This window comes from Peromyscus californicus, unplaced genomic scaffold, assembly GCF_007827085.1.
Source record: "Peromyscus californicus insignis strain IS unplaced genomic scaffold, ASM782708v3 Scaffold_13__1_contigs__length_99412109, whole genome shotgun sequence".
Taxonomy (NCBI): domain Eukaryota; kingdom Metazoa; phylum Chordata; class Mammalia; order Rodentia; family Cricetidae; genus Peromyscus; species Peromyscus californicus.
Genome location: NW_026294424.1, coordinates 83,218,183 through 83,245,323, shown reverse-complemented (window position 1 = coordinate 83,245,323; position 27,141 = coordinate 83,218,183). Strand labels below are relative to the sequence as shown.

The window sequence follows — 27,141 nt, the reverse complement described above, 5'->3', positions numbered from 1 at the left end:
AAATTTTATTTGTATATATTTTCTCTCTTTATATCCTGTGGGTCCTTTGGGTATATATCATGGCTTCCAGTTTAGTGTTTTTTGTGGAATTCCTAGGTGTGTGAACGAGTGGGTCTCTATTTCTTATGCCCTTTCTTGAGCTCTTTTCGTTCTGTTTGTTTTGTTCTGTTCTGATGTGTTAGTTTTTTGTTTTATCTTGTTATATTTAATGTATCTTAGAACACATCTTATAATATTTAATGGGAGGAGAGGTTGGGGAGAAGCTAGGAGGAGTAGAATGAGGGGAAGCCACAATCAGGATATATTCTGAGAGAGCAAAGAAACTCTGCATTCAATAGAAGGAAAGAAAAAGAGAATTTCAAAGGCTTATAGTCTGTCAGTTGATTCTGCTACCCACATGTTCCATTTTCTGGCTGCCTAAAGAGGAACCTGTCTGTGTGTGTGTGTGTGTGTGTGTGTGTGTGTGTGTGTGTGTGTGTGTGTGTATGCGTGTGTGATATATATATATATATATATGTGTGTGTGTGTGTGTGTGTGTGTGTGTGTGTGTCATAAGGGAGACAGAGATATTTGCCTAAAAAACAAAACCAAATTGGTCATCATTTAGACTTGGTTTACACCAGCTTAAGAATATGAAAATAGAAATAGAAGGCCATGGTTATTTTTGGGTTTAGGGAGAAACCTGGTGCCAGGGAAACTCTTGGGAATCCACAAGGATGACCCCAGCTAAGACTCCTAGCGATAGTAGAGAGGGTACCTGAACTGGCCGCCTCCTGTAATCAGATTGGTGACTATCCTAAATGTCATCAAAAAGCATTCATCCAGTAACTGATAGAAGCAGACTTGGAGATTCACAGCCAAGCACTGGGCCGAGCTCCTGAAGAAAGGCAGGAGGGATTGTACAAGCCAGGGGGGGTCAAGGTCACCATAGAGACAGCTGACCTGAGCTCCTAGGAGCTCACTAACTCGTTAGGGAGCCTGCATGGGACCTACCTAGGCCCTCTGCACGTGTGTGACAATTGTGTAACTTGGTCTGTTGGTGGTGCCCCTAGCGCTAGGACCTATTCCTGGCTTTTGGGAACTCAATCCCCAAGCTGGGTTAACTCACCCACCCTTGATGCAGGGGGAGGAACTTGCTCCTGCTTGGGCTTGCTGTGCCCTGCTGTGTTGACTCGCATGGGAGGCCCGCCCCTTTCTGAATGAAGACGGAGGAGGAGCGGATTGGCATTGACTGGGGGAGGTAGAAGGGAGGTAGGGGGAGGGAACAGGAGGAGAGGAGAAAGGGGAAACTGTGGTCAGTATGTAAAATAAATGAAAAAAAATTAATTAAAATAAAAAGAAAGCAAGCCATGGTTAATAAGGAAAAGCTGCTGCTGACCAGCTGCCACATTCTTTTGGGGGCCTTCTGAATATTCTGAATGTTCATCCTTTTTATTTATTTGATTGGTTGGTGAGCTTCAGTTTTTTGTTTTTTTTTTTTTGAAACAGGTTTTTACTAGGCATCCCAGGCTGTCCTCAGAAATGTGGTCTTCCACCCCAGCCTCCCAAGTTCTGGGATTATAGGTAGACAACACTGTTCTCAGCCAGCTAGCGCTCCTGATGTGTATCCTCAGCAATGTTCCCTTGAGATCTTTTATTTATTTTTTTTATTTTGCAATACAATTCAGTTCTACATATCAGCCACGGATTCCCTTGTTCTCCCCCCTCCCGCCCCCCTCACCTTCCCCTCAGCCCACCCCCCATTCCCACCTCCTCCAGGGCAAAGCCTCCCCCAAGGATTGAGATCAACCTGGTAGACTCAGTCCAGGCAGGTCCAGTCCCCTCCTCCCAGGCCGAGCCAAGCGATCCTGCATAGGCCCCAGGTTTCAAACAGCCAACTCATGCAATGAGCACAGGACCCGGTCCCACTGCCTGGATGTCTCCCAAACAGATCAAGCCAATCAACTGTCTCACCCATTCAGAGGGCCTGATCCAGTTGGTGACCCCTCAGCCATTGATTCATAGTTCATGTGTTTCCATTCGTTTGGCTATTTGTCCCTGTGCTTTATCCAACCTTGGTCTCAACAATTCTTGCTCATATAAACCCTCCTCATTCTCGCTAATTGGACTCCCAGAGATCCACCCGGGGCCTAGCCATGGATCTCTGCATCCAGATCCCTCAGTCGTTGGATGGGGTTTCTAGCACGACAATTAGGGTGTTTGGCCATCCCATTACCAGAGTAGATCAGTTCGGGCTGTCTCTCGACCATTGCCAGCAGTCTGTTGTGGGGGTATCTTTGTGGATTTCTGTGGGCCTCTCTAGCACTTTGCTTCTTCCTATTCTCATGTGGTCTTCATTTACCATGGTCTCCTATTCCTTGTTCTCCTTCTCTGTTCTTGATCCAGCTGGAATCTCCCGCTCCCCCAAGCTCTCTTTCCCTCGACCCTCGCCCTTCATTATCCCCACTCATGTCCAGGCTGTTCATGTAGATCTCATCCATTTCTCTGTCATTGGGCGATCCCTGTGTCTTTCTTGGGGTCCTGTTTTCCAGGTAGCCTCCCTGGTGATGTGAGTAGCAGTCCAGTCATCCTTGTTCCACATCTAGTATCCTCCTATGAGTAAGTACATACCATGTTTGCCTTTATGAGTCTGGGTTACCTCACTCAGGATGATTTTTTCTAGATCTCCCTTGAGATCTTATTCTAAACCTCCTAGGTTGATCGGAAAGGGAACAGTTCCACCAGTGCCAGTGCCTTGAATGAAGACACCAGACTGCCTCCCCAGGCAGACATCACTAACTAATCCTGTGCCCCACCCCCAGCTCAGCCTTAGAATTACTCATAGCATAGTCACCTTAATAGATCTGAGTTAACACTGGGGGGTGGGGGAGGGGGATGCTAAACTAATTCTGCCTTTTTAAAAAAATCCAAATTTAAGTGGGGAGAGATATTTAAATATTGGTAAAAGATACTTGAAAATGCAAAAAAGATGCCATCATCATCCATCAGTGACTAATGGTAGAATTCAGACTGTAAGAAACACAAATGGTAAGGAATATTTAAACCATGGTCAAGGCATGGGATTTATGATGTAATTCATTCTGTGTAATTTCCCAGAAAACAATTAAAAAAAAAAACTTTCTCATGCTGGCCTTTGATTTGGGGTTTTGTTTGCTTGTTTGCTCAAGACAGGGTCATGTCCAACTATCTGTCTCAGTCTTTTTGCCTCAGACTCCTGAGTGAGAGCTGGGATTACAGCTGGGATTATTTATTTAAATAAATATTACTTTCACAAGTTAATAATAATAGTATTATGAACTGAGTAGCCTAATCTTGCCCACCTTGTAGAAACAGAGTTCAAAAGGACAAAGACTGGGACTGGATTGCAGAACAACCTGCAGTGATCAATGCCCATTCCCAGTGAGCACGACTGTACCATGAGGCTTATTGTACTTACAAGCACCTCTAGAACGCTATAGAATTCTTCCTGCACCAAGCCCGAGTGTGCTCTACTGGTCATACAAGTCCTGTGTGAGTATACACAGTAGGTTTGAAGCTCCCTCACTCCAAATCCCCTCTTCTCCAAGCCACAGGAAACTACACCCCGAGAGTGGACCATTCTCCACCCTACTGCCCCCCCCCAAATTTGTAGTGTGTTCTCTGACATGGCAGTGCTCTCTGTTGGTGTGACAACATCCTCCGCGACAAAAGTCTGCATGGTGGCAGCACCTTCCAGAACTCAGGTTTTACATCTGCTGCCCACAGCAGAGTCTTGATCCCAATAGTAGACGTAGAGTGGAACTACCCAATTGTGTCTGCCTCGCTCTTGTTTATAACCTGTTACCTATGTTTAACTAAAACTTCCTTCCACTGTGGGTGAATAGTCAAAAAACAACAACAACAAAAAGCTATATAATTTATTCATAAACTCAGTGTTATCAGCTGGGGGCCAATGTACTTGGTAAGTTAATATAGTAATGAAGTTCATTTCTTCTTAATATGGTAACATACCATACAAACACACACACACACACACACACACACACACACACACACCCTAAACAACAAAACCCCACAAGATCACAGAGTCTGCATCAAGTTTGTAGCAGTAGGAATTTGCAGCACCTCCAACCACCCCACACACGTTGTCAGCCATCACAGTGCTCTGGCGAATGGTGAGGGTCTTTTCTCATCCCACCCACATCTATTGCAGCCTCAGTGCCTGCTTGTCTGTTATGTTCCCCCACCTCAGGAAGACACGAGATCTGCATCCATCTGACTCACACTCACATCCCCTGTGTCTGACACACAGCAAGACTCTTAACAATTATTTTTGAATAAATGAGTGAGATTCTGGAAGTCTGTGTTTGAAACACTATACCTCTTTGGTGCAGAACACAGAGAAAACCCCCTCACTACTGCTGACATCATAAACATTCTCCGGGCTCTCTGCATAAAAGATCAACGAAAACTTTTTAATGTACGTTTACTAATTGCATGTGTTTACGTATGTGTACAGGCATATGGGTATGGAGGTCAGAGAAGAACTTGTGGGAGCTGACTCTCTCTCTCTCCACCATCTGGGCCCCAGGGATCGAACTCGGGTCATTAGGCTTTTACCCAAGGAGCCATCCTGCCATCCTGAATAAAAGATTTTTAATGCACACCATGTGACTGAACCTAGGAAGTGATATTCACAATATTGTTCTGCAATCAGGAGGACACAAGCCCTGGTTCTTTCGGTCACTGACTGGTTGTATACCATTGAGCAGATTCGTTCCTCTCCCCAAACCTCAGGTCTCCATAAAATGGAAATAAAAGTATGTACTCCGAGAAAGAATTGTGAGAACTAAATGGGGCAATTCATAGAAAACTCTCGGGGCAGTGTTTGGTCCCTCCCACAGAGGCCGGCTGTGAGCAGTACCCACAGTGTGCTGTTGGAGGTTCATGCCCTCAGCTCCCCAGTTCCGGAATTCTCTCAGTGACACCAGCAGGACCCAGAAACACTCTTCCCACACAGCGAAGAGTTCTGACCTCCAGAGAGCAAGGCAAGCTCAACAGAGTAAAAATGATGCTGACGAGATAACGGAATCACGACAGCTTAGTCTTGTGCAGTGTGTGTGTGTGTGTGTGTGTGTGTGTGTGTGTGTGTGTGTGTGTGTGTGTGTAAAAGCACATATGCATGAAGACACAGGTGCAACTCTGTACTCGGGCATGTGGAGACCAGAAGTCAACCTCGGGTACCGTTCCTCAGGATCTATCCACATTGTTCTTTAAGACAGGTTGTCCAACCAGGGAGCTCAAGGGATCTGCCTGCCTCTGTCCCCTTCCCAGGGATAGGATTAAATGTGCATACCAACATGCCTGACTTTTTATGTGGGTCCTGGGAAACAAATTCAGGTCCCCGTGATTGCACAATGTAATGGCTGACCTCAGCTGTCAACTTGACACATCTGGGAAGAGGGACTCTCAGTTGAGAAGTTGTCCCCATCAGATTGGCCTCCCAACATGTACGTTAAGCACTTCCTGGATTGGTGATTGACGTAGAAAGACCCAGTACATTGTGGGTGGTACCATCCTTGGACAAGTGAACCTGGGCTCCATAAGAAAGGTAGCTGAATGTGAACCTGGGAGCAAGACAGTAAGCGTAAGGACTGTTCCTCTATGATTTTCCTTCAGTTCCTGCCTCCAGATTCCTGTCTTTAGTTCCTGCCTCAGCTTCCCTTGCTGAAGGGCCTTTAAGGTAAGGTAAAAACAAGCCTTTTCTTTCCCAAGTCACTTTCAGTCAGGGTATCTGTCACGGCAACAGAAACCAAACCAGGTCGTGCAGTCATCACTTTGCTGACTACAACACAATTGATTAATTTTGTGATCAGGTTGATAGATGACACTGGTCTGTCAGGTAACTTTATACTTTCATTTTATTGCTTTTCGTAGTAACATGATTCAAGTAACGGTTAGAGAATCTTCTATTCCATTCATCTTAAGAGCTGAACCTCACCACAGGACAGAGAGGGAGCCTGTAAGCGTGTACTGGCTGAAAAGAAAAAAAAAAATATGCAGTGAAAGAATCTGACCTCAGGTAACAGACATATATTTAATAAGGCTTTACTAGTGTGAAGTATGAGCTATACATAGAGTTGCAAAACAGCCCTCTCCTGGTTTCAGGTCCCTCTTTCCTGACACTGGGCATCATTGCTGTTGTCTAGAAATTGTTGTCATGAGTCGTATGTAAACTGCCGGAAAAGGAGCATCCTTTATTAATATTCTTCAAAATTGCAAACGAGTTTGTTCACAAGGCTCTTCGTTTATAAGTTGACCATACCTCAGCAGTGATTTCCAATGAGACTCTCAAAGGAGACTTTTTGAAGGTTACTGAAGTAGTCTGTCCGTCTGTCTAGTCTTCCCTGAGAATTTAGCATTTTTCCTCCTCTCCCCCACCTTAGCTCTCTGAGGTCCTGTCTAACTCTACAGCCCTGGCTAGCCTGGAACTCACTCCGTAGCTCACGCTGGCCTAGAACTTGCAGCCATCCTATTGTCCCAGCATTCCAAGTGCTGTGATTACAGGAATGTGCTACCACACCGGGTTTACCTTTCCAGAGACTCAACTGTCTCTCTTTTCTGATCCAGACAAAAGAATGCAGAAAAGCAGAGACATGGGTGTCTGGGATTATTCAGAAACTGAATAGTCCTGGCATGATGCAGCATTTCTGCCCTGGATATGATTGGCATCCAGAGAAACACACAAGGACCTGAACTGGCAACTGTGAGCTCCTAGGTGTATGGGCCAAAACAGAAACAGACATTTGACACACAAGAAGGAATAAGCCATGGAAGCAGAGCATCACATCAAGTTTGGACACTTCACTGAGATAGAAATCTTTACCTCTGGTGTTTTATCTTTTTTTTTTATTAGCAGCTTGACTTTTGTTGCCACTTTTTGAAACCTGGGAGAGAAAATAAATAAACAAAATCATAGGAAGAAAAGTTTGAGATAGTCAGATTTAAATTTAGGGAAGCACATTCATCTGAATTTTGAATGGAGACATAGCTCACGGGCACATTCACACAGAGGGAGGAGGGGGAAGAAGGGGGAGAGGAGAGAAAGAGGGAGAGAGAGAGAGAGAGAACGTTCTTCAAGCAACCTTGAGAAAAGACATTGAAATCTTTTTATGTCCTACAAATAAATTCATCTCTCTTTTTATACAGCCCTTAAGAACATGCTTGGGCAAATGCTACAGAAATGTGCTATGTCCTCTAATTAAAGTAAATGTATTTTAGCAGACTAATAATTTTATCACTGTATTTCCAAAGACTAAGTCACTCAGCAAAATAGACGGAATCTCAAGCGGGATGAAATAAATATGTGTTTCCTATATGCGCCTGCAAGTGTGCATGAGTGTGCACGAACTGTGAAGGAAGTGTGAAGTACACCACAAGCTGCTGTGAAAGAAATAACGAGAAAGGAAGTTGGCGACTCCATCACACCCTCCACGGAGCCATCCAGTGGGGCTGCCACTCACAGGTGCCAGGGTCACACCACAGCAGGGTGCTGCAGATGCCACAGCCACAGGAGCAAGAGGAGCAGGACCAGCTCCCTGCTCTCCCCAGCTCCCTTACCCTCAACTCCCCCCCTACACACTATCAACTGAGTGAGGTGGGAAGACCCAGAAAGATCAAACAGCCACCTTAAAAACCTTCCTTTCCTACTGCCCTTCCTGCCCTCCTCCCTTCCCAGCTGACCATGACTTCCTTGGCAAGTCACCTTGACCCCATTGTACTAAGATGGCCAGAGAGTTACAGTCAAGGAGTTAGGAGCCATGGTGTATTCTAGCAGAGTTATTACCGTCATTTTGTTTAAATGACACAGAAAAGGCAGCAAGGTTTGGAACCAAGCTTGCCTGGCAGTTTTCTTACACTGGAGCCTCCGTCGCAGACATCTCGACTTAGTTTGGTGATGATTGTGCTCTCAAACATAGGACTCTTGGACTTGACAGAGAAGAAAAAACCCCATAGGGAATTCTATTTTGTTATCTTTCCTGAAACGCCAGCGGAATTTCGGTGGGAAAACAACAAATGAGTAACTACCTCTGGACGGAAACAGGCTTCCGGCTCCTGTGCTTCGCTGCACTCCTCCCCAGCAGCGGCGAACTTGGTGAACAAACACCGACGCTCCTCGGCCTTGATCTCCGGCATCCACTTCACCAAGCTGACCACAAACCTGTGCTCACAGACCCCCAACAGAATCCGTGAGTGACTCCTCTCTGTAGCTCCGCTTCTTCATTACAGAAACACACCCGTCCTACGCTTCAAATTTGTGAATGTAAAAAGTTTAAATTTCTGCAAGGGTCTTTTTTTTTTAAAAATTTTAAAAATTTTGCACATCAACCACAGTTTCCCCTCTCTCCCCTCCCCCCTGCCCCCTGTCCCCGATCCCCCATCTACTCCTCAGAGAGGGTAAGGGCTCCCATGGGGAGTCACCAAAGTCTGGCACATCAAGTTTAGGCAGGACCAAGCCCCTCCCCACTGCATCAAGGCTGAGCAAGGAATCCCACCACAGGGAATGGGCTCCAAAAATCCAGTTCATGTACCCAGGATAAGTCCTGGTCCCACTGCCAGGGGCCCCACAAACAGTTCAAGTCACACAACTGTCACCCACATTCAGGGGGCTTAGTTTGATCCCTTTTGCAAAGGTCTTATGTAAGTTTCTTTCTAATTCATAGAATGGACTCTTAGAGGACTATATAGTCACAGACCGCCCCCCCCCCCAAAAAAAATGGATCTTATTGAACATAGTAGATCTTCTAGACGATTCATGTCTAAAATCAATTCCCTTTCCTCAGCTAATACTGTTTCTCTTATACTTGGTACAGATGAGTGTACCAAGAATCATGGCTCTTTATTCTTGGCATTTAAACATTACCAGAGAGAATAAAAGCAAAATTCCCGCCCCTTTGCCTCTCTCCTGTTCTAAAACACTGAAATTCTCAAGACAAAACTCCATATCATTGGAGATGGCCAAGTGGCTCAGTGGGGTAAAGGTGCCTGTGGGCTACCGTGCCTAATGAGCGGAGTTCCACCCCAGGACCCACGTGATGGAAGGAGAAAACCAACCGCCACAAGCTGTCCGCTGACCTCTCAATTCATGTGCACGGTGCACACAGTGGCATGTACACACACACACACACACACACACACACACACACACACACAAATTACTAAATAAATTTAAGAACATTTTTAAATATCTGTATCATCCTCTCCCAAAAGGTAGAAAAAAAATTCACCTTTTTTGCCCCCGTCCAATAGCCCTCTGTCTAACTGCCTGGCCCTTCCTTCCAAATCCCAGCCTGGTGGATAGACTCTCCAAATTTCCAATAAGGAAAGCTAGATTGTTGTTGTTGTTGTTTATAAACAACAGCAATAAATACACAATGTTATTTTGTGGCTAGAAGAGCAAAAACAATTTGTTGAACAACACAAATTGTGTCAGCCAAAGCACCTAGACATCGCGCTAACTTTCCTGAGTCACGTGTGCCCTTGGGGCTGTAGAAAGGCCTGGGAGAGTTCGAACCTGTGTTTCCTATTCTGAAGGTCCTCGTCATCGTGAGCCTGACACCAGTCTGCACGCAAAGCAGATATAAGTGCAGAGACTGACGGGAGGGCGTAGCTTGTGTCAGCCTCCAGATGCTCAAAGCAGTGCCTCCTGAAGGCGAAGTCTGTTTTGCAGCAGTGGTCCACAGCAGGATTGATAGTTCGGTTTTCATTTACTCCACACAGTTCTCCAAGAACTAAATCTGCCTGTACCGGTGAGAAGTGGAACGCGGATGTGATTTTAAAACTCCAAGGACACTTTAAAAAATACATCCGATTAGGTGAATAGCTAGTTCTGAAATCACCAGCAAGCTTGCTTAGGAAAACATGGGTGCTTTGTGAAACTGTTGTACTGTGTAGCACAAATGGTAAAGGCTAAGCGGCAATACCACAAAAGTTTAACCTACAGCAAGGAAATACCTACAGATTAATTTGTTCGTGTTATATGCACAAAGTTTCTATTGTGTACAGAGACTTGTGAACAGCCACCTCAAAGTGACGACCAAACATGATTTCTGGGTGTATTCTGTTCCTAAGTACCCTCCACCCCATTCCTAAAAGATTAGGCAGAAAGTAACGTTTCTATCTGAACTCTCCCTTTGAGGGCAATGTACAAAAATTGTAACACTATTTAAAATGGTAGGGTTTCTGGTCTGGGATGTAGTGCAGGGGCAGCCTGCCTAGCACGTATAAGAACTACAGAATAAGTGAATTAGTTTTTCAATGCCATTCTAGAACAATATTGTTCTTCCTAAATCATTTGCCCTAGCCAATCACCTCTGACATAATTTAAAACAAAGATAATTTGAAGAATCCTTGAAAATGACTTAGGACATTCAGTTTCTTCTGATTTTCAGGGATTCACATGGTGAGCCAAAAAAAGAAAATAATATTTCTTACTTGGACGATGTGGAAAACCACAGAGAAGAGTAGAGAATTTGTGTAACTCTACAATGGAAGGCGTGAGCACGAAAAGCCAAGTGCCAGGTCTGCCATCCCAGCACTGAAGAATCAGAGGCAGGAGGATCACCACAACTTGGGAGCAGCCTGGCCTGCATAGTGAATTCTAGGCCAGCTAAGACTGTACAAAGAGATTGTCTCAAAAACAGGAACAACAGATGACAGACAGAAAACCAATAGACATGCTAATGGGGAGGAGGGAGATCTCATTGGGCCCCACCTCTGGAGCTACAGGCAATTGACAACTGCTGAGAGAGGAAGAATTAGTCTTCCCCAGGGAGGAAGCCCCTAATTAGTTATCCAATACCAAATGATCAGACCTAAAAGCATTACATACTAGTAACACTGAACAGACTCATCAGGTTTTATTTATACATTTATCTGTGTGTGTGTGTGTGTGTGTGTGTGTGTGTGTGTGTGTGTGTGTGTGTGTAAAACAATAGTAATTAAAGAAAAAGAGGTCATGAATTTGAAAGGGAGTAGAGAGTTATGATGTAATTATACATTAAGAATTGCAAATTAAAAAAAAAAAGAATAGTCAGGTACATGGGCCATGCTCACCAAATCATCGACACAAGCGAACTCCTCACTTAGGGTGCAGCAGGATGCCAAAGCTGCCACCATTTCCTTGCTAAGGGAGATAAGTTCTTCCGTGGAGAGCTGGGGGGCTGCCTTGGTGAACTTGACAAGGTAACTGAAAGAAAACAGACCTGTTTGGCTCTAGATGATGGCAGATACCCATTTTCCTTTGAATAACTACTCACTCCAGATCAACCAACCCATGAGAGATAGGTACAGCCAGCACCAAAACAGTGTGAGCCCCATGCCATGATAGAACATCCTGGGCAGAAACGTTCTTGACCAGTAAATAAAGTTCTTGAAATAGTTTGTGTTGACGGTAAATAGTCTAAAAGGAGCATTTGACAGACATGTTAGGAATAAGATAAAGAAAGCTACGGTCCTTAAATGCACTGAGGTTGACGTTGCAGCTGACAGCAGCGTTGCAGGAATACTGAAGTCACGTTTGGATTGAAGATGTTGAGCTTTAGTAAACCCAGCACTAGCATGATCATTATTTTTAAACCTAAATTAACTGCATATTATTCTTGAATTCTCATAAAAGCACCAAAAGGATAAGCAATACAATGTTAAGCAAATCCACTGATAATTCTGTGATTACCACTGGCTTAACCCCTGAGCTAACCATCGGTTCCCCAGGAAACAGGGGCCACCTGAAGCTTTCTCCATTCTCCTCTCCCACAAAACAGAATCCAAGAACCCTGATTTGGAGGTGAGAAACCCGAGTTCACAGACACTAAAGCATTACAGGAGCACTCTGTCTAGAATCTCAACTGTGGCCTCATTTCTAGTCAAGGATTCCTGTGAAGGCTCAGTGTGAATTCTTGCCTTTTATGCTCTTGTTCCTTCTCAGAGTTGATGAATTGGCATAACTGAAAGACTGACCTAATGGTCTCTGTTCGAAAGATCATTTGACCCTGGTCACAGTGTTAGTCCAGTTATGCAGACAACCTACTGGAGTTGCAGGGCACCCTTCTCCAGCTCCTGGAAGTGTTTACATTCTTGTCGGACCATTGCAAAGCTTTTCTCGGTTGTCTCGTTGAATTTATCCTCCTGAAAATTAAAAGCAACCATGATTGCAAACATTTTACCTAAAACTGAATGAAGCCACATGTCAGCTTGATGGCTGTCTTTTTTTTTGTTTTCAGATTGTATCCAAACTCTGATTACTGTATATTTTTCACCAAAATATAGCTTTATATGGATGTGCAAGCGTTTGAATTATTCCGTTATAGATAGACAGTTCAACTAGCTCATCCTTTTTAGAGCTTTAGGAGTTACAAGGTAAAATTTAAATTTTACCTTGGCAGTATCTGCACATTGACCCTTCTCTAGAAGCAGCCAGAGAAGTCGTTCTCTGCATTGTTAGTAAAGGAGCGTAGCTTGGTGAACTTAAGCAACTTTCTGAGGGTGGCCCAGCTAATAGGCCTTGCTGTAGAACAACGTAGGCGCATTTATCTTTATTTCTATCTTTTCCCATTATTGAGGTCTAGAACTTAAAACCTCCCATAGTTGTCTTCAATTATTTAATGGACATTTTTTTTTTGCCACAGCATAAACTGGACATTTTCATGGGGCTATGAGAGAAAACCACACTGTAGCACATGGACGTGGTGGGACAAACGTGTCTCCATGACAAGAGAATTTTCTAGTACCACGATTCATCCAAAGACAAGGAACAGAGTGGCTTGATAAGGACAGTGACAGAGCATAAATGAAAATTTAAAAAAAAAAAACAGTTTTCTTATTGCATTGCCTAAATATGAATGATTATAAATTGACTTTCATAATATGTGAAAGAAAATATAAAATAAAGCAAACGGAGTATAGAACAAAGGAATCATGAAAAATTATCAAATACTCCTATAATATATGAAGTTATATTTTATAGGTATATGAAGAGATATGGAAAGTTATTCATTTCAATATGAAAGCAAGAAGCAAACATGAACAAATTTTCATATAAAATTTAAAGTAATATATCAAAACTTGTATGAGATTTTTTTTTTAGTTTAGAATTTCATACAACTTTTGATCACACCCACTCTTTTGTATAGGAAATTTTAAATATAATTTTAGAAATCAAGCAAATACTTAAAACATAGCCACTTTTCACACATAAATCTACGAACCCTAATGTGTATGTGAAATGTCGGCAAAGGCAACGTTGAAACAAACATGTCCCAACACTGCTCTGGCAAAAAAAAAAAAGAAATCTTCTAGAAGTTAACAGCAATTTGTGTTGTTTTTAAAAGTCTGTATATTTTGACCCCATTACCCTCTTAACTGACTATCTAGCCTGAGAAAAACACTACAAATACTTAAGAAAATGTGTAGAATGAGAGTCTCATCTATGCATCGCTTACAAAGCTGTAAACACACAGCTAACATGCTCTGTGTCCACACACCGTAGGAGAGCAGGTGAGTAAATTACTTCACATCGTTATGGCAGAACATCAAGCTTATAAAGAGAAAAGTTGCCGATGTTAGAAGCTGGGAGTGACATGCTCCCTGGAGCCTGTGGAGGGAACCCAGCCATACTAACGCTTTGAAATGAGCCCCATACTGCTGATTTCTAACACTGACACTCTGGGCAGAGAACATTTCTGTTCTTTTAAGTCACCAGCTGTGTGGCCACAATAGGAAACAAATATAGCACCATTTAATACAAAATGAAAAGATTCCTGTTATACTAAATAATGTAAGGTCCAAACATTTTCTAAGAAATGTACTTTTTCTTATTTTTAAGACATACGCAAATATAGGGAAAGAAATATGAAAGAAAATATTTAACATAATATTATAATTATAATTATAGAGCATATATAACATATAATTATATTATAATCAGAAAGCTTTAATAAAAAATGATGGTTGTTTTTGGTTTTCTGCATCTCCATCAGTGGGACCTACCGCGTGGCGATAACAACCTGGGGGGCTTTCTCTACTGCAGCAGTCTTCCAGGAGGTCCTTATACACTTTAGAAATTCTCAGAAGCTCTGGTGTAGAAAGTTCATTATGTCTCCTGGAGTATTCATGAGTAAACCTGAGGTGTGCAAAACATTTATTATGTTAGAAAGAATATAATTATATCTATTATGTTATAGAAAAAATAAAAGACCCACTCCGCTTTCAATGAATCTAGTAAGATCTAACATTGTGTCTGTTGCCAAGGCCAAATCTGGAATTCAGTCTGTTCATAGAACTCTTTACGAAATTTTTTTCTGTATTATATTTCAGACTAACATTCTTTCCTCATCTAAGAGGATAGAGTTGTTGGAATTATTTAAAAACAACTCTTAGAATAATTTAACACATGATACTGTCTATCAAAACTATGTCATGTCTGAAGGACTCTAAGTCAACATACCGCAAGAAGCATGCACATCTGTGTTTATAGTTGCTCTGCTACTCACAATAGCTAAGAAATGGAAGCACAGGCAGATGAGTAAAGAAAGTGTGATACACACACAATGGCATTTCTTCATCCAAAAGGAAAAAAATAAAATCATGACATTTGCAGGAAAATAGATGGAACTGGGAATCATTATATTAAGAGAAACAAGCCTGACACAGAATCTAGATTTAAATTTGTAAGTGAATGTGTGTGTGTGTGTGTACACGTGTGTGTGTGTGTGTGTGTGTGTGTGTGTGTGTGTGTGTGTGTGTGTGTGTGCGTGCACGTGTGCATGTGTTAAAACTAGAAGAGTTCAACAGAAGGCAAAGAGAGTCACCTGACTTAAAGGCATATGGCAAAGGATTGTGGGGAAAGAAGGTGGGCAGAAAATGGAATGGAGAAGGGATAGGAGAAGACAGTGGGTGAGTGAGATGAATAAGAACAAAGTACAGTGCCATATAAATATGAAAATTCCAGAATGAAATCCATCACTTGGCACTGACTTTAAAAATCAATAATAACAGAAAATAAAGCAGGTAGTTTAACTTGCCCCAGTGACAAATTAGATTCAGATTTAGTCCTGTGGCCTGCAGTCCATGAATCTTCTCCTTAGGAACTGCAGGGTGACATTGCTGGACAGTCAAGCATGTGACCTCCTAAGACCGGAACCCCCGGGGTCAGTTCCTCACTCTGTCGTTTTTACCTGTGAATCTTGAACAAACTGCTTAATTCCTTTATTTCTCTCAGTGTGCTCATTCAAAATATCAGGGGAAATGGCACTTATTCTACATTTGGTTTTGAAGTAAGATGGAGAATCTGAATAAGAGATGTAGCCTACTGCCTGGTACATAGAAAGCATTCAGCAAATGTTCACAATCGCTTTAATACTGTCATTGTTTAACTTAAAAGTCTGTGGAATAACTAATGTGCAAGCCATGACCTTTATAAACTGTATGATGCCAGTGAATTCAATGGTGCCTTATCCTTCATTTTTGTTTGCCTTCTAAACTTTCAATACTTATAGTACTCGGCAAAGAAGTCATCCTGGTTAGAATCTCGTTCTTGACACATGTTTCTGCTGTCAGTAAACTTGGGTTCTCTGGGAGGTAAGTCTTCCGGTTTGTCTTCTTTATTTGCGTTAATTATACAGTCTTCACGCTCTGGGGTTTCCTTTTCACAGCACTCTTTGATTTTGCTTGAGATGAAGTCTCGTTTTGAGCAAATATGGTTCATAACCTGGCTCTGCATCAAATAAGGACAAGGAAAGTTTTGACTCAGATTTTCTTCAAGTTGACTTTTCCTTCACAAAAGAATGGCTGAACATAACGTTAGCATCCACCCCCTCGACAGAGCCAGTCATGAATGCAACATTAACACCCATCCATCAATTGATTAAATAAATAATATTCACTTAAATTTGACACTGACTTAATATTTATGAAGTTTCACATTGGTGCAACTGTTTTCTACCCTTAGGATTTTAGATCTTAAAAGCAGGCACGGGATGGGGGGGGGGGGGTGTTTTATCCTAAATTTACATTCATCGTTAAATGAAATCGTTGCTTTTTTAAATTATTGTATTTCTCTACTTCGTTTCAGAGGGCAACTTGTGGAAGTTTGTTCTTTCCACCGTAAGGGTCCTGGAGACCAAACTCAGGTCCTTGGCCTTGAAAGCACGTATCTTTTCCCACTAAGCCATCTCACTGATTTCACGGTTACCTTATCTTCTAATGGTGGTGTACCCCACAAGAGTTGTCTGTGCTTCCCGAGGAGGCCACCGAAGGCATAGCCACACATCTCAGCTAATCTAGCTCTCTTGTGGACGAAACCTATCTTTCTGAGGATGTAGCAAAATCCACAAATATTTATAAGTGAATGAAGTATTGGTTAGGGAAAGAGAGGGATAGCTCAGAGAGGTTAAGAACACCGACTGATCTTGCCGAGGACCCAGGTTCTGTTTCTAACACCCACATGCTGGCTCACGGCTTCCTGTAACTCCAGCTCCAGAGGATCCACAGCCCCCTGGCTTCTGTAAGCACTTGCAAAAAGGTGGTGTGCTTACACACACACACACACACACACACACACACACACACACACACACAAAATAAATCTTTTTGTTTAAGGAAGGAGGGGCTCTTCCAAGGAAGGGTAAATAGACCATAGCGTTACAAAAGGACAGAGAAGAACTACAATAGGAGGATTAAATGAGGAGGGTGAAAGGACAGAAAGAGAAAGAAGGCAGAAAGGAGAAAGGGAGGAATATGGAGAGGGACAACTCACACTAAAGGCCTTTTGAAAAGCCATGAGAAACATACTACTGCAGAAGCTCCTTAAAATATATACGGGTATAAAAGGAATTTAAATGGGGTTACCACATACAAAGGAGACAATGCCCCAACTAGACATCTTAGGCTAACAAGGAAAACCCCAGTAACATGAATGAGCTACATCTTGTTGAGTTGTTGGCCAAAGGTGTCCCAAAGACCTCCCCCAAAGATAGGCTATTGTCAGTTCTGTGGGTTACCTTCCACAGCCTGTTGGTAAGGCCCTATTGCTGAAGACATCATTTGCTTATGTCATTGAACATGAAGAAATTTAGCTAGTGTCCATCTAGAAGCTTCACCCCTACTGACTGGTACATATGGTGCTGGAAGGTACTGCGCACCCTACCAGAAGAGAAAAGTACTCATCAATATCACACAGTTACAAAGCCTGTAACTACAGATGTAAGTTGCCTGTAAGACATACTGGGATAACAGTGGCAACAAATGTTATGGGAGTAACCGATCACTTTTTGATGGGATTTAAAGTCCACTCCATGAGATGGAACCCATATGTGACACTACTAAAATGACCAAGAACCTGAGACTAGACAGATCATAAGCCTAGAGGAAAACCTACAACTTTTTTTTTTTTTGCTAAAAATGAACGTATCAACAAAATGACTCATGATGACATATTGTTATACCCATAGATCAGTGCATCACACTCAGCCCTCATCAGAGAATCTTCTTGCAGTAGATGGTAAATGACACAGAGACTGAAGCCAATGTGCAGAGAATGAGAGACTTTGGAACACTGGGTCCTGAATGGGATGCCTTTATGAAACCCCTCCATTCAAGGTTTGCGGATCTATGTGGAAGAGGAAGTAGAATGACCATGAGAGCCAGAGGTGGTGAATGACTCCAAGGAAACAGTGTCTTCCAGACTCAATAGGAAAAAGTGGGCACAAAGTCCCAGCCCTAACCAAGAAGCTTTTTGTGATCAACACCTTCCGGGAGAGGGAAAATCAGTTTTCTGCAGTGGAGTGACACTGGGTATATCAACCACACGCCAGAGCAGGCCCTATGCTCAGGAGTAGTTGTTAGTCAACACAAAATGAACACCATTTGTGTGTGTGTTTGTGTGTGTGTGCTTTTTGTTTTGTTTTGTTTGGGTATTGCCTTTTGACTTGTTTTGTTCATTTTGGTTTTTGGTTGTTTTTTTTTATTTTCTGAGAAAGATAAAGAACATAAAGTTGGATGAGTAAGGAGAGGGGGAGGATCTAGTTGGGGGAGGGGAAAGAATGTGATCAAACTATATTGTATGAAAAAAAAAGCCAATTTAAAAAAAAAACAAAGATTGATTAGGAAATTAACCATTACAGAATCTACCAAACAAAGACTTCCCAGCTAGAAGAAGCTTTCTTATCTATGTAATCGTTTCCCATATGGCTACTATAAATTTGAGGCTGTTCAAATAATCCAATGTACACAGTGTATAAGGGAGAAATCCCTGTCCTCTCCTTTCATCGATGCCCTTACCTCTATATGAAGCTTGGGGACAAGGGAAAGAGGAAGGTTATCTTATTCACACAGGACTAATTTTAAAAGCTGACATGACTCTCAGTGCTCCCTCCAGACCCTCCTCACCTTCATCCCACCCCATCCCACACTCTCTGGGTACTTCAGGTCTCCCTGACTTGACTCAACCTATTCCCGCTATCTGGAATCTTCTGGTGGACACTGAGGGTACAGGACAAGATGAATTCCAGGGCTAAGGTGAGAATGGAGTAGGAATAGGCACCACATTTCCAGCGTTCCTATCTCAGCTGAAGCCAGTATTCTAGGCAAAGCATGTTTCAATTTCCTGAGAATTCATTTCTATTTTCAGTTAATGACAACTGAATTTCTTCCATTTCTCCATAAAGACATTAAAGAGGAGGAAATTTGAAATGCAATATGATCCCTTAATTTTAGCTATAAGCCATAAAAAATTAAATTATTATACTAATTTAGTATATTAGATTTAACATTATTAAACTCACATTTCCATAAACAACCAAATACTACAAAAATCAATTATGAGTGGCGTCCCTTTAACTGGGTTACATTTGAGAATAAAATAATTTGGGAGGACATCTTCTGTCCACTGCTTAATTTAAAGCATATATTTTCCAATCTCCTATAATTGAAGTTATTTGAGTAATATACTGTCCTTATTGTAAGTAAAATAACAAATTTAAAGCCATCACAACAAAGCTTAATTTTAACGAAGAAGAAATCTGTGGGGTTTTTTTTTTAGTTTTTTAATTTTTTTCCAACTTAATATTTTTATGGATTATTTGGGAATTTCATACAATATACACCTATTATACCCTCCTGCTCTGATGCACCCCCCAAAAAAGGGGGGTAAAAGAAAAAATAGCCCAAGTTCAATTGTGTTGCCTATATGCCCACTGGAGGATGGTCAAACTCCCATGGGCCAGCCCCCTAAGGAACACTGAGTCCTTCCCCACCTCCCCTGCAAAGCCACCCACTGTGAAAAGCCACCCTCAGCAAGAAGGCTGGAGAGATGGCTCAGTGATCAAGTACTCTCCTTGCAAGCGCAAGGACACATGTTTAAGCCCCAGAACTCACACTTTTAAATCTGTATATTTTCAATTCAATTGTGTTGCCTTTAAAGTCCATGAACAATTTCAACTCTGCAACAGTATGTTTATTGTTTTATTCCTTTTTTTTTTTAAAAAAAAGGTACTTTAAGGGTTCCAAGATGTTGGGGTAGATGTAAGAATTGGGGGGGGGGGGTGTTATTCAAAGATAAAATTTCAGATCTATAGGAGAAAGAATTTCAGGAATTCTACTGTAGACCATGGTGACTATAGATAATAACAGTATGCCATAGAACTTTAAAATTGCTAGGGATGTAAATTGGAAATAATCTTACCACAAAAACATGTGTATATAAATATATGCAATATTTGTTTGTCAACTAGAAAGAAAGAGGAAGGGAGGGAGGGAGGAATGGAAGATATGGGGGGAGGGAAGAAGATCATTTGAAATTATTTGAAAAGACCCTAGGAAATCAAATAAAACAACTTTTAACAATCAATAGTAATGTCATTTTTTGAGGTTTACTGAGGGCTTGTGATATAAAAGAAAATAATTACTAATGGGCAGGAAGAGATAGGAATGGTAGATAACAGTTCTAGCCTAGTCAGGTCCCTGTTCACCATTACCTATTACACATTTTATGAGGAACTAGAGGAGAGGAGCCTTGAAACATAAAGAAAGGACAGTCTGATAATACCTAAGTAGATCAGTATACATTATACACATAGATGTAACACAATATTGCACCAAACATCATAACTATGAGCAATTTTATGTGATAATTAGAATATAAAGTTAAAAATAACTATTACAAATCAGTTTTTTGCTTTCTTTTAGAGAAAACTTACCTGACTTCGGATACACTGCACAACATCCCCTTCACAGCATCCATCATACATGGTAGAAACATCTTCTAAGAGGGAAGTGAGGTCCTTAAATCCAATCCTGGGGAACTTTTTACTGAATACAGCAATGTTTCTGGAAAGATCATTGATAGCCCACTAAGATCATTTGAATAACCAATAGATGAAGAAGAAGAAGGTCCTTTCTTATATAACACAAATGGTATAAGTATCAAGGACAATTGATACCATGATTTTTGCCCAGATGTTCTTAAATAGCGGATGGTGTTGTTATATGGTCTATATGATCACTTGGAAAATTGAAGGCTGGGCATTTTGCCACTCCCTACTCCCAATTCTAGATTCCAACTAAATGTGGCCTGAGAGAGTCTCTGTGTCCTATAATTACTACAGCAAAACATCTCATGTGAGCTGATTGCAATTATAGAAAAAACATCACACACACTATCCAAAATGTATCTCAGAACAGCCCTCTTTCCCTTGGCATTCTCTCATCCCTATGTCTTTTCCCATCTTGTCTTAATGACCTTGGTTTTTTGTTTTGTTTTGTTTTGTTTTGTTTTTAGCTATCCATGTAAACTCACCCACCTCCAAACCCTTAAGAACCAAGAAGACTACATATAAAAAGTCATCAGCTATTTAAGAGAAATAACAACAACCAAAAAATAAAATGTATGCCACAAGCAAGAAAATACAAGAGGTACTGTACAAAACTCACATAGAGTTTAAGACTTTGGGTCCAAATTTTATAAGGGCTCCACAAACAGTTCCTTGATAAGAAGATGATGCTTTTAAATATTGTGTGATAGGAGCTGCCTGAAAGATAAAGAAAATTCTATTGAAATGAGACCCAAATCTCACTATTTTTTTAGTTTTTAAATTACATATAAATCAACTACCCCAGAAAATCTCCAGCTACAAAAAAATACATGGAATTTTTCTCTTAGTAAGTTTACATGTTGAGAGAAATGTATATCTTAAAGTGTGTACTTTACTGGCACATTAAAAATGTAGGGCCAGGATTCCTGATGACAGCATTGCACTTGGTAAGACAAGGCTTGTTGCAGCATGTCCCCTGAACATGGCTGCCACTACTGGCATAATTCCATCTTGTGATTTAAACCGAAAGGAAGTTTGTCACTGACAGAAAGCATCATGTCAGCATTTACCCTGGACATGCCTGTACTTGGGCTTTCTTTCAGTGCATAAGGAAACCAAAGGTGGGAACCTGGCAATTGGTGAATCTCTTTCACAGGTTTCTGGTAAATGGTGCATTTCTACCAGTGTGACCTATGAACTTAGCACCAGTGAATGTAGTAAGATAATACTGAACATGGCAGGCACATGGAGATCTGGAGCTACGGCATTGGGCATTTGATCCCCTTGGTAAAACAAGTGTGGTACCCACCTTGTCCTGAAAACAGTTGGCTTTCTCTTGCTGCTCACAACATGTGGTCGCTGCCTCCTCAAACCGAGCAGCCACAGTTAGGAGAACAGGGGAGAAGGCAAAGGGGTGCCTCCTGGCAACCTCATACATATAGCTATAAAACATGAAGGTTTTTAAAAGAGAGACGGGAAAGGGAGATGGAGAGGGATGACTGACAAGAGAAAGGAAGGTAAGGGAAGAAGGAGACAAGAAAAGCAGGTTGTGAAAATGAAGAGAAGGTTAACAAAGGACCCCCACTGTAGGAAAGTTCAGTGAAAAGAAGTGTGAGCCTTGGTGTAGTGGGAAGGGGCTTGGACCTGCCTAGGCTCAGTGTGCTGGACTCTGCTGACTCCCCGTGGGAGACCTTGATTTGGGGGATGTGGGGATGTGGGGTGGCTTGGGAAAGAGGGCTGGGGGGGTGGGGGAGGGAGGAGGGGGGTCTGTGGATAGCATGAGGAGTGAGTAGAAAATTTCTTAATAAAGAAAAAAAAAAAGACAAGAAAAGCAGTGTGATCCAGTCACCAGAACCAGCCATTTCCAGCCTTTAGCATTGGAGATGCTACCTTCGAATTAAGGACGACATTGGCCGTTCTCATCGTGAGCACTGAGCTGTGTGTATTCTCCTTCCCTCCCTTCCTGTGACATAAGAAGCCGGTTTCCCTACCATATTAGAGAAAATCAGCCTTCTAAACACACCACATCCAAGACTCAAGGAGCATACCTCCTTAAGTTCAGACTTGTAGGTTGTTTCAAAGCACAATACCTTCTCAGAAAAATAAATAAATAGTAATCTTTCCCTCTGCAATTACTACTATTGCCAAGAAATTCGAGGCTCCATGTTCAGTAATTAAAGTCTTCCCAAGGTAAAATGTGCAACTGCCCTTGGGAAGAAAATACTTCCATCCCCATGTTTCCTAGCTATTCAGTGCTGCATATGCACCTCAGCTCTGTGGGTTATCACATTAGAAGATATAGAACACTAATGTAAGAGTCAAAGCAGAGTCTACAGCTACAGCCTCACTGAGCTTAGATCCCAACACAATAAACATTGAACGACTTTATGAATCAGTCTATTCGTCAATGAACCCACACATGCAAAAATAGAGAAAAGCAGAAGTTGCTTGGAAAATAAAAATTTTAAACTAAAACAAAAAAAAAGAAGAGATTTTAGCCTAGTAAGAACAATACTTCAAATCCTTTTGATACCAAAATTAAACTTACAGGTTTAAAAATGATTCACTGTTATTTTTATAAGCTTGGCATTTCTCTTCTGGATCCAGAGCAGGGAAAGGGGGCAGAAAGCCTACGTTAGCTTTCTTGTTGTAGAAGAAACAGAGTCTTCTTGCAGAGTCAGTTTTACTGCAGCAGTGAGAAAAGTTATGCTTCTGTGGCAGCCCCTCCATAGCACAGATCATATCCTGGATGGCCTCATTCTGGACAACAGAGAGGAAGACAGTGTTGCATCATGGCAAGGCTCTTCTACCTCCTGAGGAGGCTCAGTGGACACAAAGGATCATGCTGTCTTTGGGGGAAAGGTTACAGTTTCCACAGTTATCTACAGAATGTTTTTACCTAAGGCCCTGGGCGATCATCCCACACTTTGAGAAACTTCAATCCTACGGCAAGCCTTCTTCTCCTGGTCCCATTTCTTTAATGCCTACATCTCAGTTCTAGAATAGACACTATGCTGGAAAATTGTCACATGCTCCTTAAGCTTGTTGAAAGTGGACTCTGGGAACGGGGAGGCTCTCCCTTGCCTCAGACTCAAGCATGTTTATTTCAAGTGTCCTCTAAAATTCCCTATCTGGAACAGGCTGGCCACCTAATTCCGTGACAGACAGAAAGGAAATAGCTGAGTATTAATAACACTGTGCACTTTCTAATAGAGGTTATTATCATTCATCCCATAATATAAAAATGCCTGCAGTGGGATGATAAGCCAGATGTTCATCCATGGAGAGAAAGCTTTGATGTTTTGAAAAACTCCAATTGGGAACTCCAGCAAGGCGTTCTCAGAAGGGCTTCCCCGGTCATTTCTACTGAGTATTTTAAGTATCCAATTTGATAATATTACTTTTGTTTGTTCTCTTCATTTGGGCTGTTCCAGTCACTTCTGCTAGATGTTGTAAGCACGCAACATTAAATATGACACTCTATGTGTCTAGAGCAACATTCTTAGATCTTGTTTGGGTAAGAATCACGAGCAGTTTACTTACACCTATTTTTGAACACTCCGGAAGTGTCTCATCCGCCGAGCACCTGTCCCTGTAATCCATCATGACTTTCACCAGCGTCTCTGCCTCATCAAAGGACGCTTCCTGAACATATTGAGCAACTGCAATGATGGTCCTGCAACAGTCCATGGAGGGTGCACAGTGATTTTCTGCAGAATTTCTAGTTACTCCTAAAAATAGCTCACAGAAATAGTTAATGCATTTACTCTTAATACAGCTGCTGTTTAATTAAATAATCTTTGGAGGAGCATTTGCCTTCCTAGAATGTATTGGATGACAATACAGCAAAAGCACTATGATCAAAGGGAACCCAGAACAACTCACAGGTATGCAGTATTCTCATTTATGAATTTCTGGGTAGCCTTGAAGTGATCTGAAAAGCAAGAATATTTAGGTTATTACATATCCTTATATTGTAACATTTTCCCAACAAATAACTTTACATGTTATTCAAGTGTGAAACTATATAAAAAGTTTGTGGTGGAAATATTTTAAGATGTTTAATAAGGAATGTAAAAGTCTCTCTCTCTCTATCTATCTATCTATCTATCTATCTATCTATCTATCTCTTTCACACACACACACACACACACACACACACACATCCCAAATATGAGACCCAGTCACAACTGAGTGTGTATTCAGGAAATATAAATTGAATTTATTTAAATTAAACTAAAACTGAGCAGATTTTAGATTTTCCAGGGATGATTTGCCATTTCCATCCCACATGTCTATCACTTACATATTGTTTACAAGAGAAGCCACATGAAGATTAGCTGGTCAATAATGTCATCAAAGCAAGGTGTGATGATATTCCTGGTGGCAGTCAGCACTAGTCATGTGATCTCTAGGTTCACCCAAAATCACAGATTCTTTCTCAGATCATAGGAGATTTATATTTGTCCACGTAGACTTCATTTTTGGAGGATTTATTTTTTAAAAAAATATTGTTCTGGGTACTATGAAATGATCAACAATGATCAAGAAAGATACCTTTTTTGAATCTTTGTTTCCTGAGCACTCACATAGTGGAAATAGTTTGTGCACATGACTATAATCCAATTTAGAATATTGTTAAATATTCATCATGAATGCTTTGCAATCCCTAAGGACCAGAAAAGATTTAGGAGGAGTGCCATATGAATTAAGGTGGAAGAAATATTTTAAAAAGTAGTAGGAGTGTAAGATGCCAGTGTTAAGTGTAGAGACAATATGTAAGCAAAAATGAAAAGACAAGAAATCTTGAGACATATTTGCAGAAACACGATCCATTTCACAAGAAGAATGAAGTCTCTTTTAGAATTTGGATTATAAGAATCTTGCATGTGAAACCAAGAAATGCGGGCTTCAGTTGGAAGCCACTGAGATCTTCATATGGGATAGTAATATGACCATGTTTACACAATAAGAAACAAAAGGCAATGAAGCAACCTATGGAAAGTGATGGGAACTACTTGCCAAGTAGAAAGAAGGAAGAATAATTGGATGGTATATAGTTGGAAGATCATTAGGGGACTGGAGCAATTGTTCTATCGAAAAAACAGTGGGAGCTGAATTTTGCAGGGAGTACTAGGAAAAGGAAAGAAAGCACAGTTACAAAACACATTAAGCCGGGCAGTGGTGTCGCACGCTTTTAATCCCAGTACTCGGGAGGCAGAGGCAGGCGGATCTCTGTGAATTCGAGGCCGGCCTGGTCTACAAAACGAGTTCCAGGAAAGGCGCAAAGCTACACAGAAAAACCCTGTCTCGAAAAACCAAACACACATACACAAAGTGAACAGAAGTAGCAGGATCTGAAATGGGTTGTTATGTGGAGAAAGCAGTGGAAGACCTTAAGAACTGGCATCTCAGCCAGCCTGTGACTGTCCTCCCTCACTAGCAGGTACCTCGTGGGATGTCTGATAGAGGATATGACACAGGCCAGGACCACTGTGATATGCTGAGTACTTTGTGCAAATTACATTCATTTTTTAAATTCATTTTTTTGAGATTCTAATATCATTACATCATCTCCCCTCCCAAACCTCCCATTTACCCCTCCTTGCTCTCTTTCAAATTTATGATCTTTTTTCCATTAATTGTTGTTACATGTATTATATATGCATATAGATACTCTTTGATACATAAATACAACCTGCTCAGTCTATATAATGTCACTTATATGTATGTTTTCTGGGCTGACAAAAAGCAAATTACATTCACGTACAGAAGATGTGACTTTCTGGCCAGAAGGATTTAAAAAGACCTTCCTTTGGGTAGGAAAATTTTAAAGTTTCTCCATTTGGATATACAAATGTAAAATTGCCCTTTCCTCTAGGCTGGCACCTCCTTGCACACTCTGTTGATGTGAGTGCGTAACAGACAGCTGAAGGGCAAAGGAGGGTCTCGTATACCCTGAAGGTATTTACCATCTACATGGGAGGCATGTTGGACAACCAAAAATATTTTTTAAAGATTGTGTATAAATTTTTGTATATGTGTCTATGTATATACTGCATCTATTGTTCTGATAGAATAAATATACCTGTCACCAGAAATTACTAATATTATGAAGTCCAAATTAGATATCAAGATAACACTTTCTATTCTATATAGATTGCTGGCCATTTCTTGGTTCAAACACCCTGTAGAATGGGTAATATGAAATGAAAGTGAAAATCTGTATGATGTTTGAAATCACTGACCAGTATACATAAACAAAGAAAAGAGAGAAAAAATAAATAAAACCATAAGAGTAATTAAAATGTTAAAGGGCTTTAAAAAAAAAGTGATGTCCCTAATTTAGTCATTCCCTGGTAATATACAAGAGAATTCCTTACCAACATCCTGCAGCTTTGTGTGTAGGACTAAGGATTCAGTCAAAGAAAACAAGAAAAAAATAAAGCCTACAAAATTTAAGTGTTTCATGGTTAAATAAAAAAGAGGCCACATTCAGGAGATATTACGACTATGGCAAATTCAACTTTTTATAGTATTCTTTGACCTTACATTTGTTAAAAAGTAACCTAGTTAAACTGTTTCTAAAATGCAAAGGCTTTTGGTCATGGTACAAATTTCTTGCTAATTATTAACTAGTGTTTAACTGCGGGGGAAGAAATCTCCCAAGTTGAAAAAAAAAAAAAAACCCCACAGGTTAAAGGAACAAAGACTAGCTAACACATTAAACATGAAACACACTCTAAAAGCATTACATTTCTGGGGCCTGGTAGGTAGCCTGGTCCATAAAGTGTTT

At 41.1% G+C, this 27,141-nt stretch overlaps 1 protein-coding gene across 1 annotated transcript; it reads right to left on the bottom strand.

The window, feature by feature from the left end:
- Positions 1–6,875: 6,875 nt before the first annotated feature.
- On the bottom strand, positions 6,876–26,816 carry Afm (afamin). Its single transcript, XM_052735831.1, has 14 exons — positions 26,729–26,816; positions 24,231–24,279; positions 23,889–24,021; positions 22,894–23,105; positions 21,655–21,787; positions 20,965–21,062; positions 20,232–20,361; positions 15,537–15,751; positions 14,026–14,158; positions 12,068–12,165; positions 11,095–11,227; positions 9,554–9,780; positions 8,068–8,200; positions 6,876–6,926 (listed from the first exon to the last, which is right to left on the bottom strand). The coding sequence occupies exons 1-14, from the start codon at positions 26,814–26,816 to the stop codon at positions 6,876–6,878; spliced, it is 1,833 nt and encodes a 610-aa protein (XP_052591791.1).
- Positions 26,817–27,141: the final 325 nt, after the last annotated feature.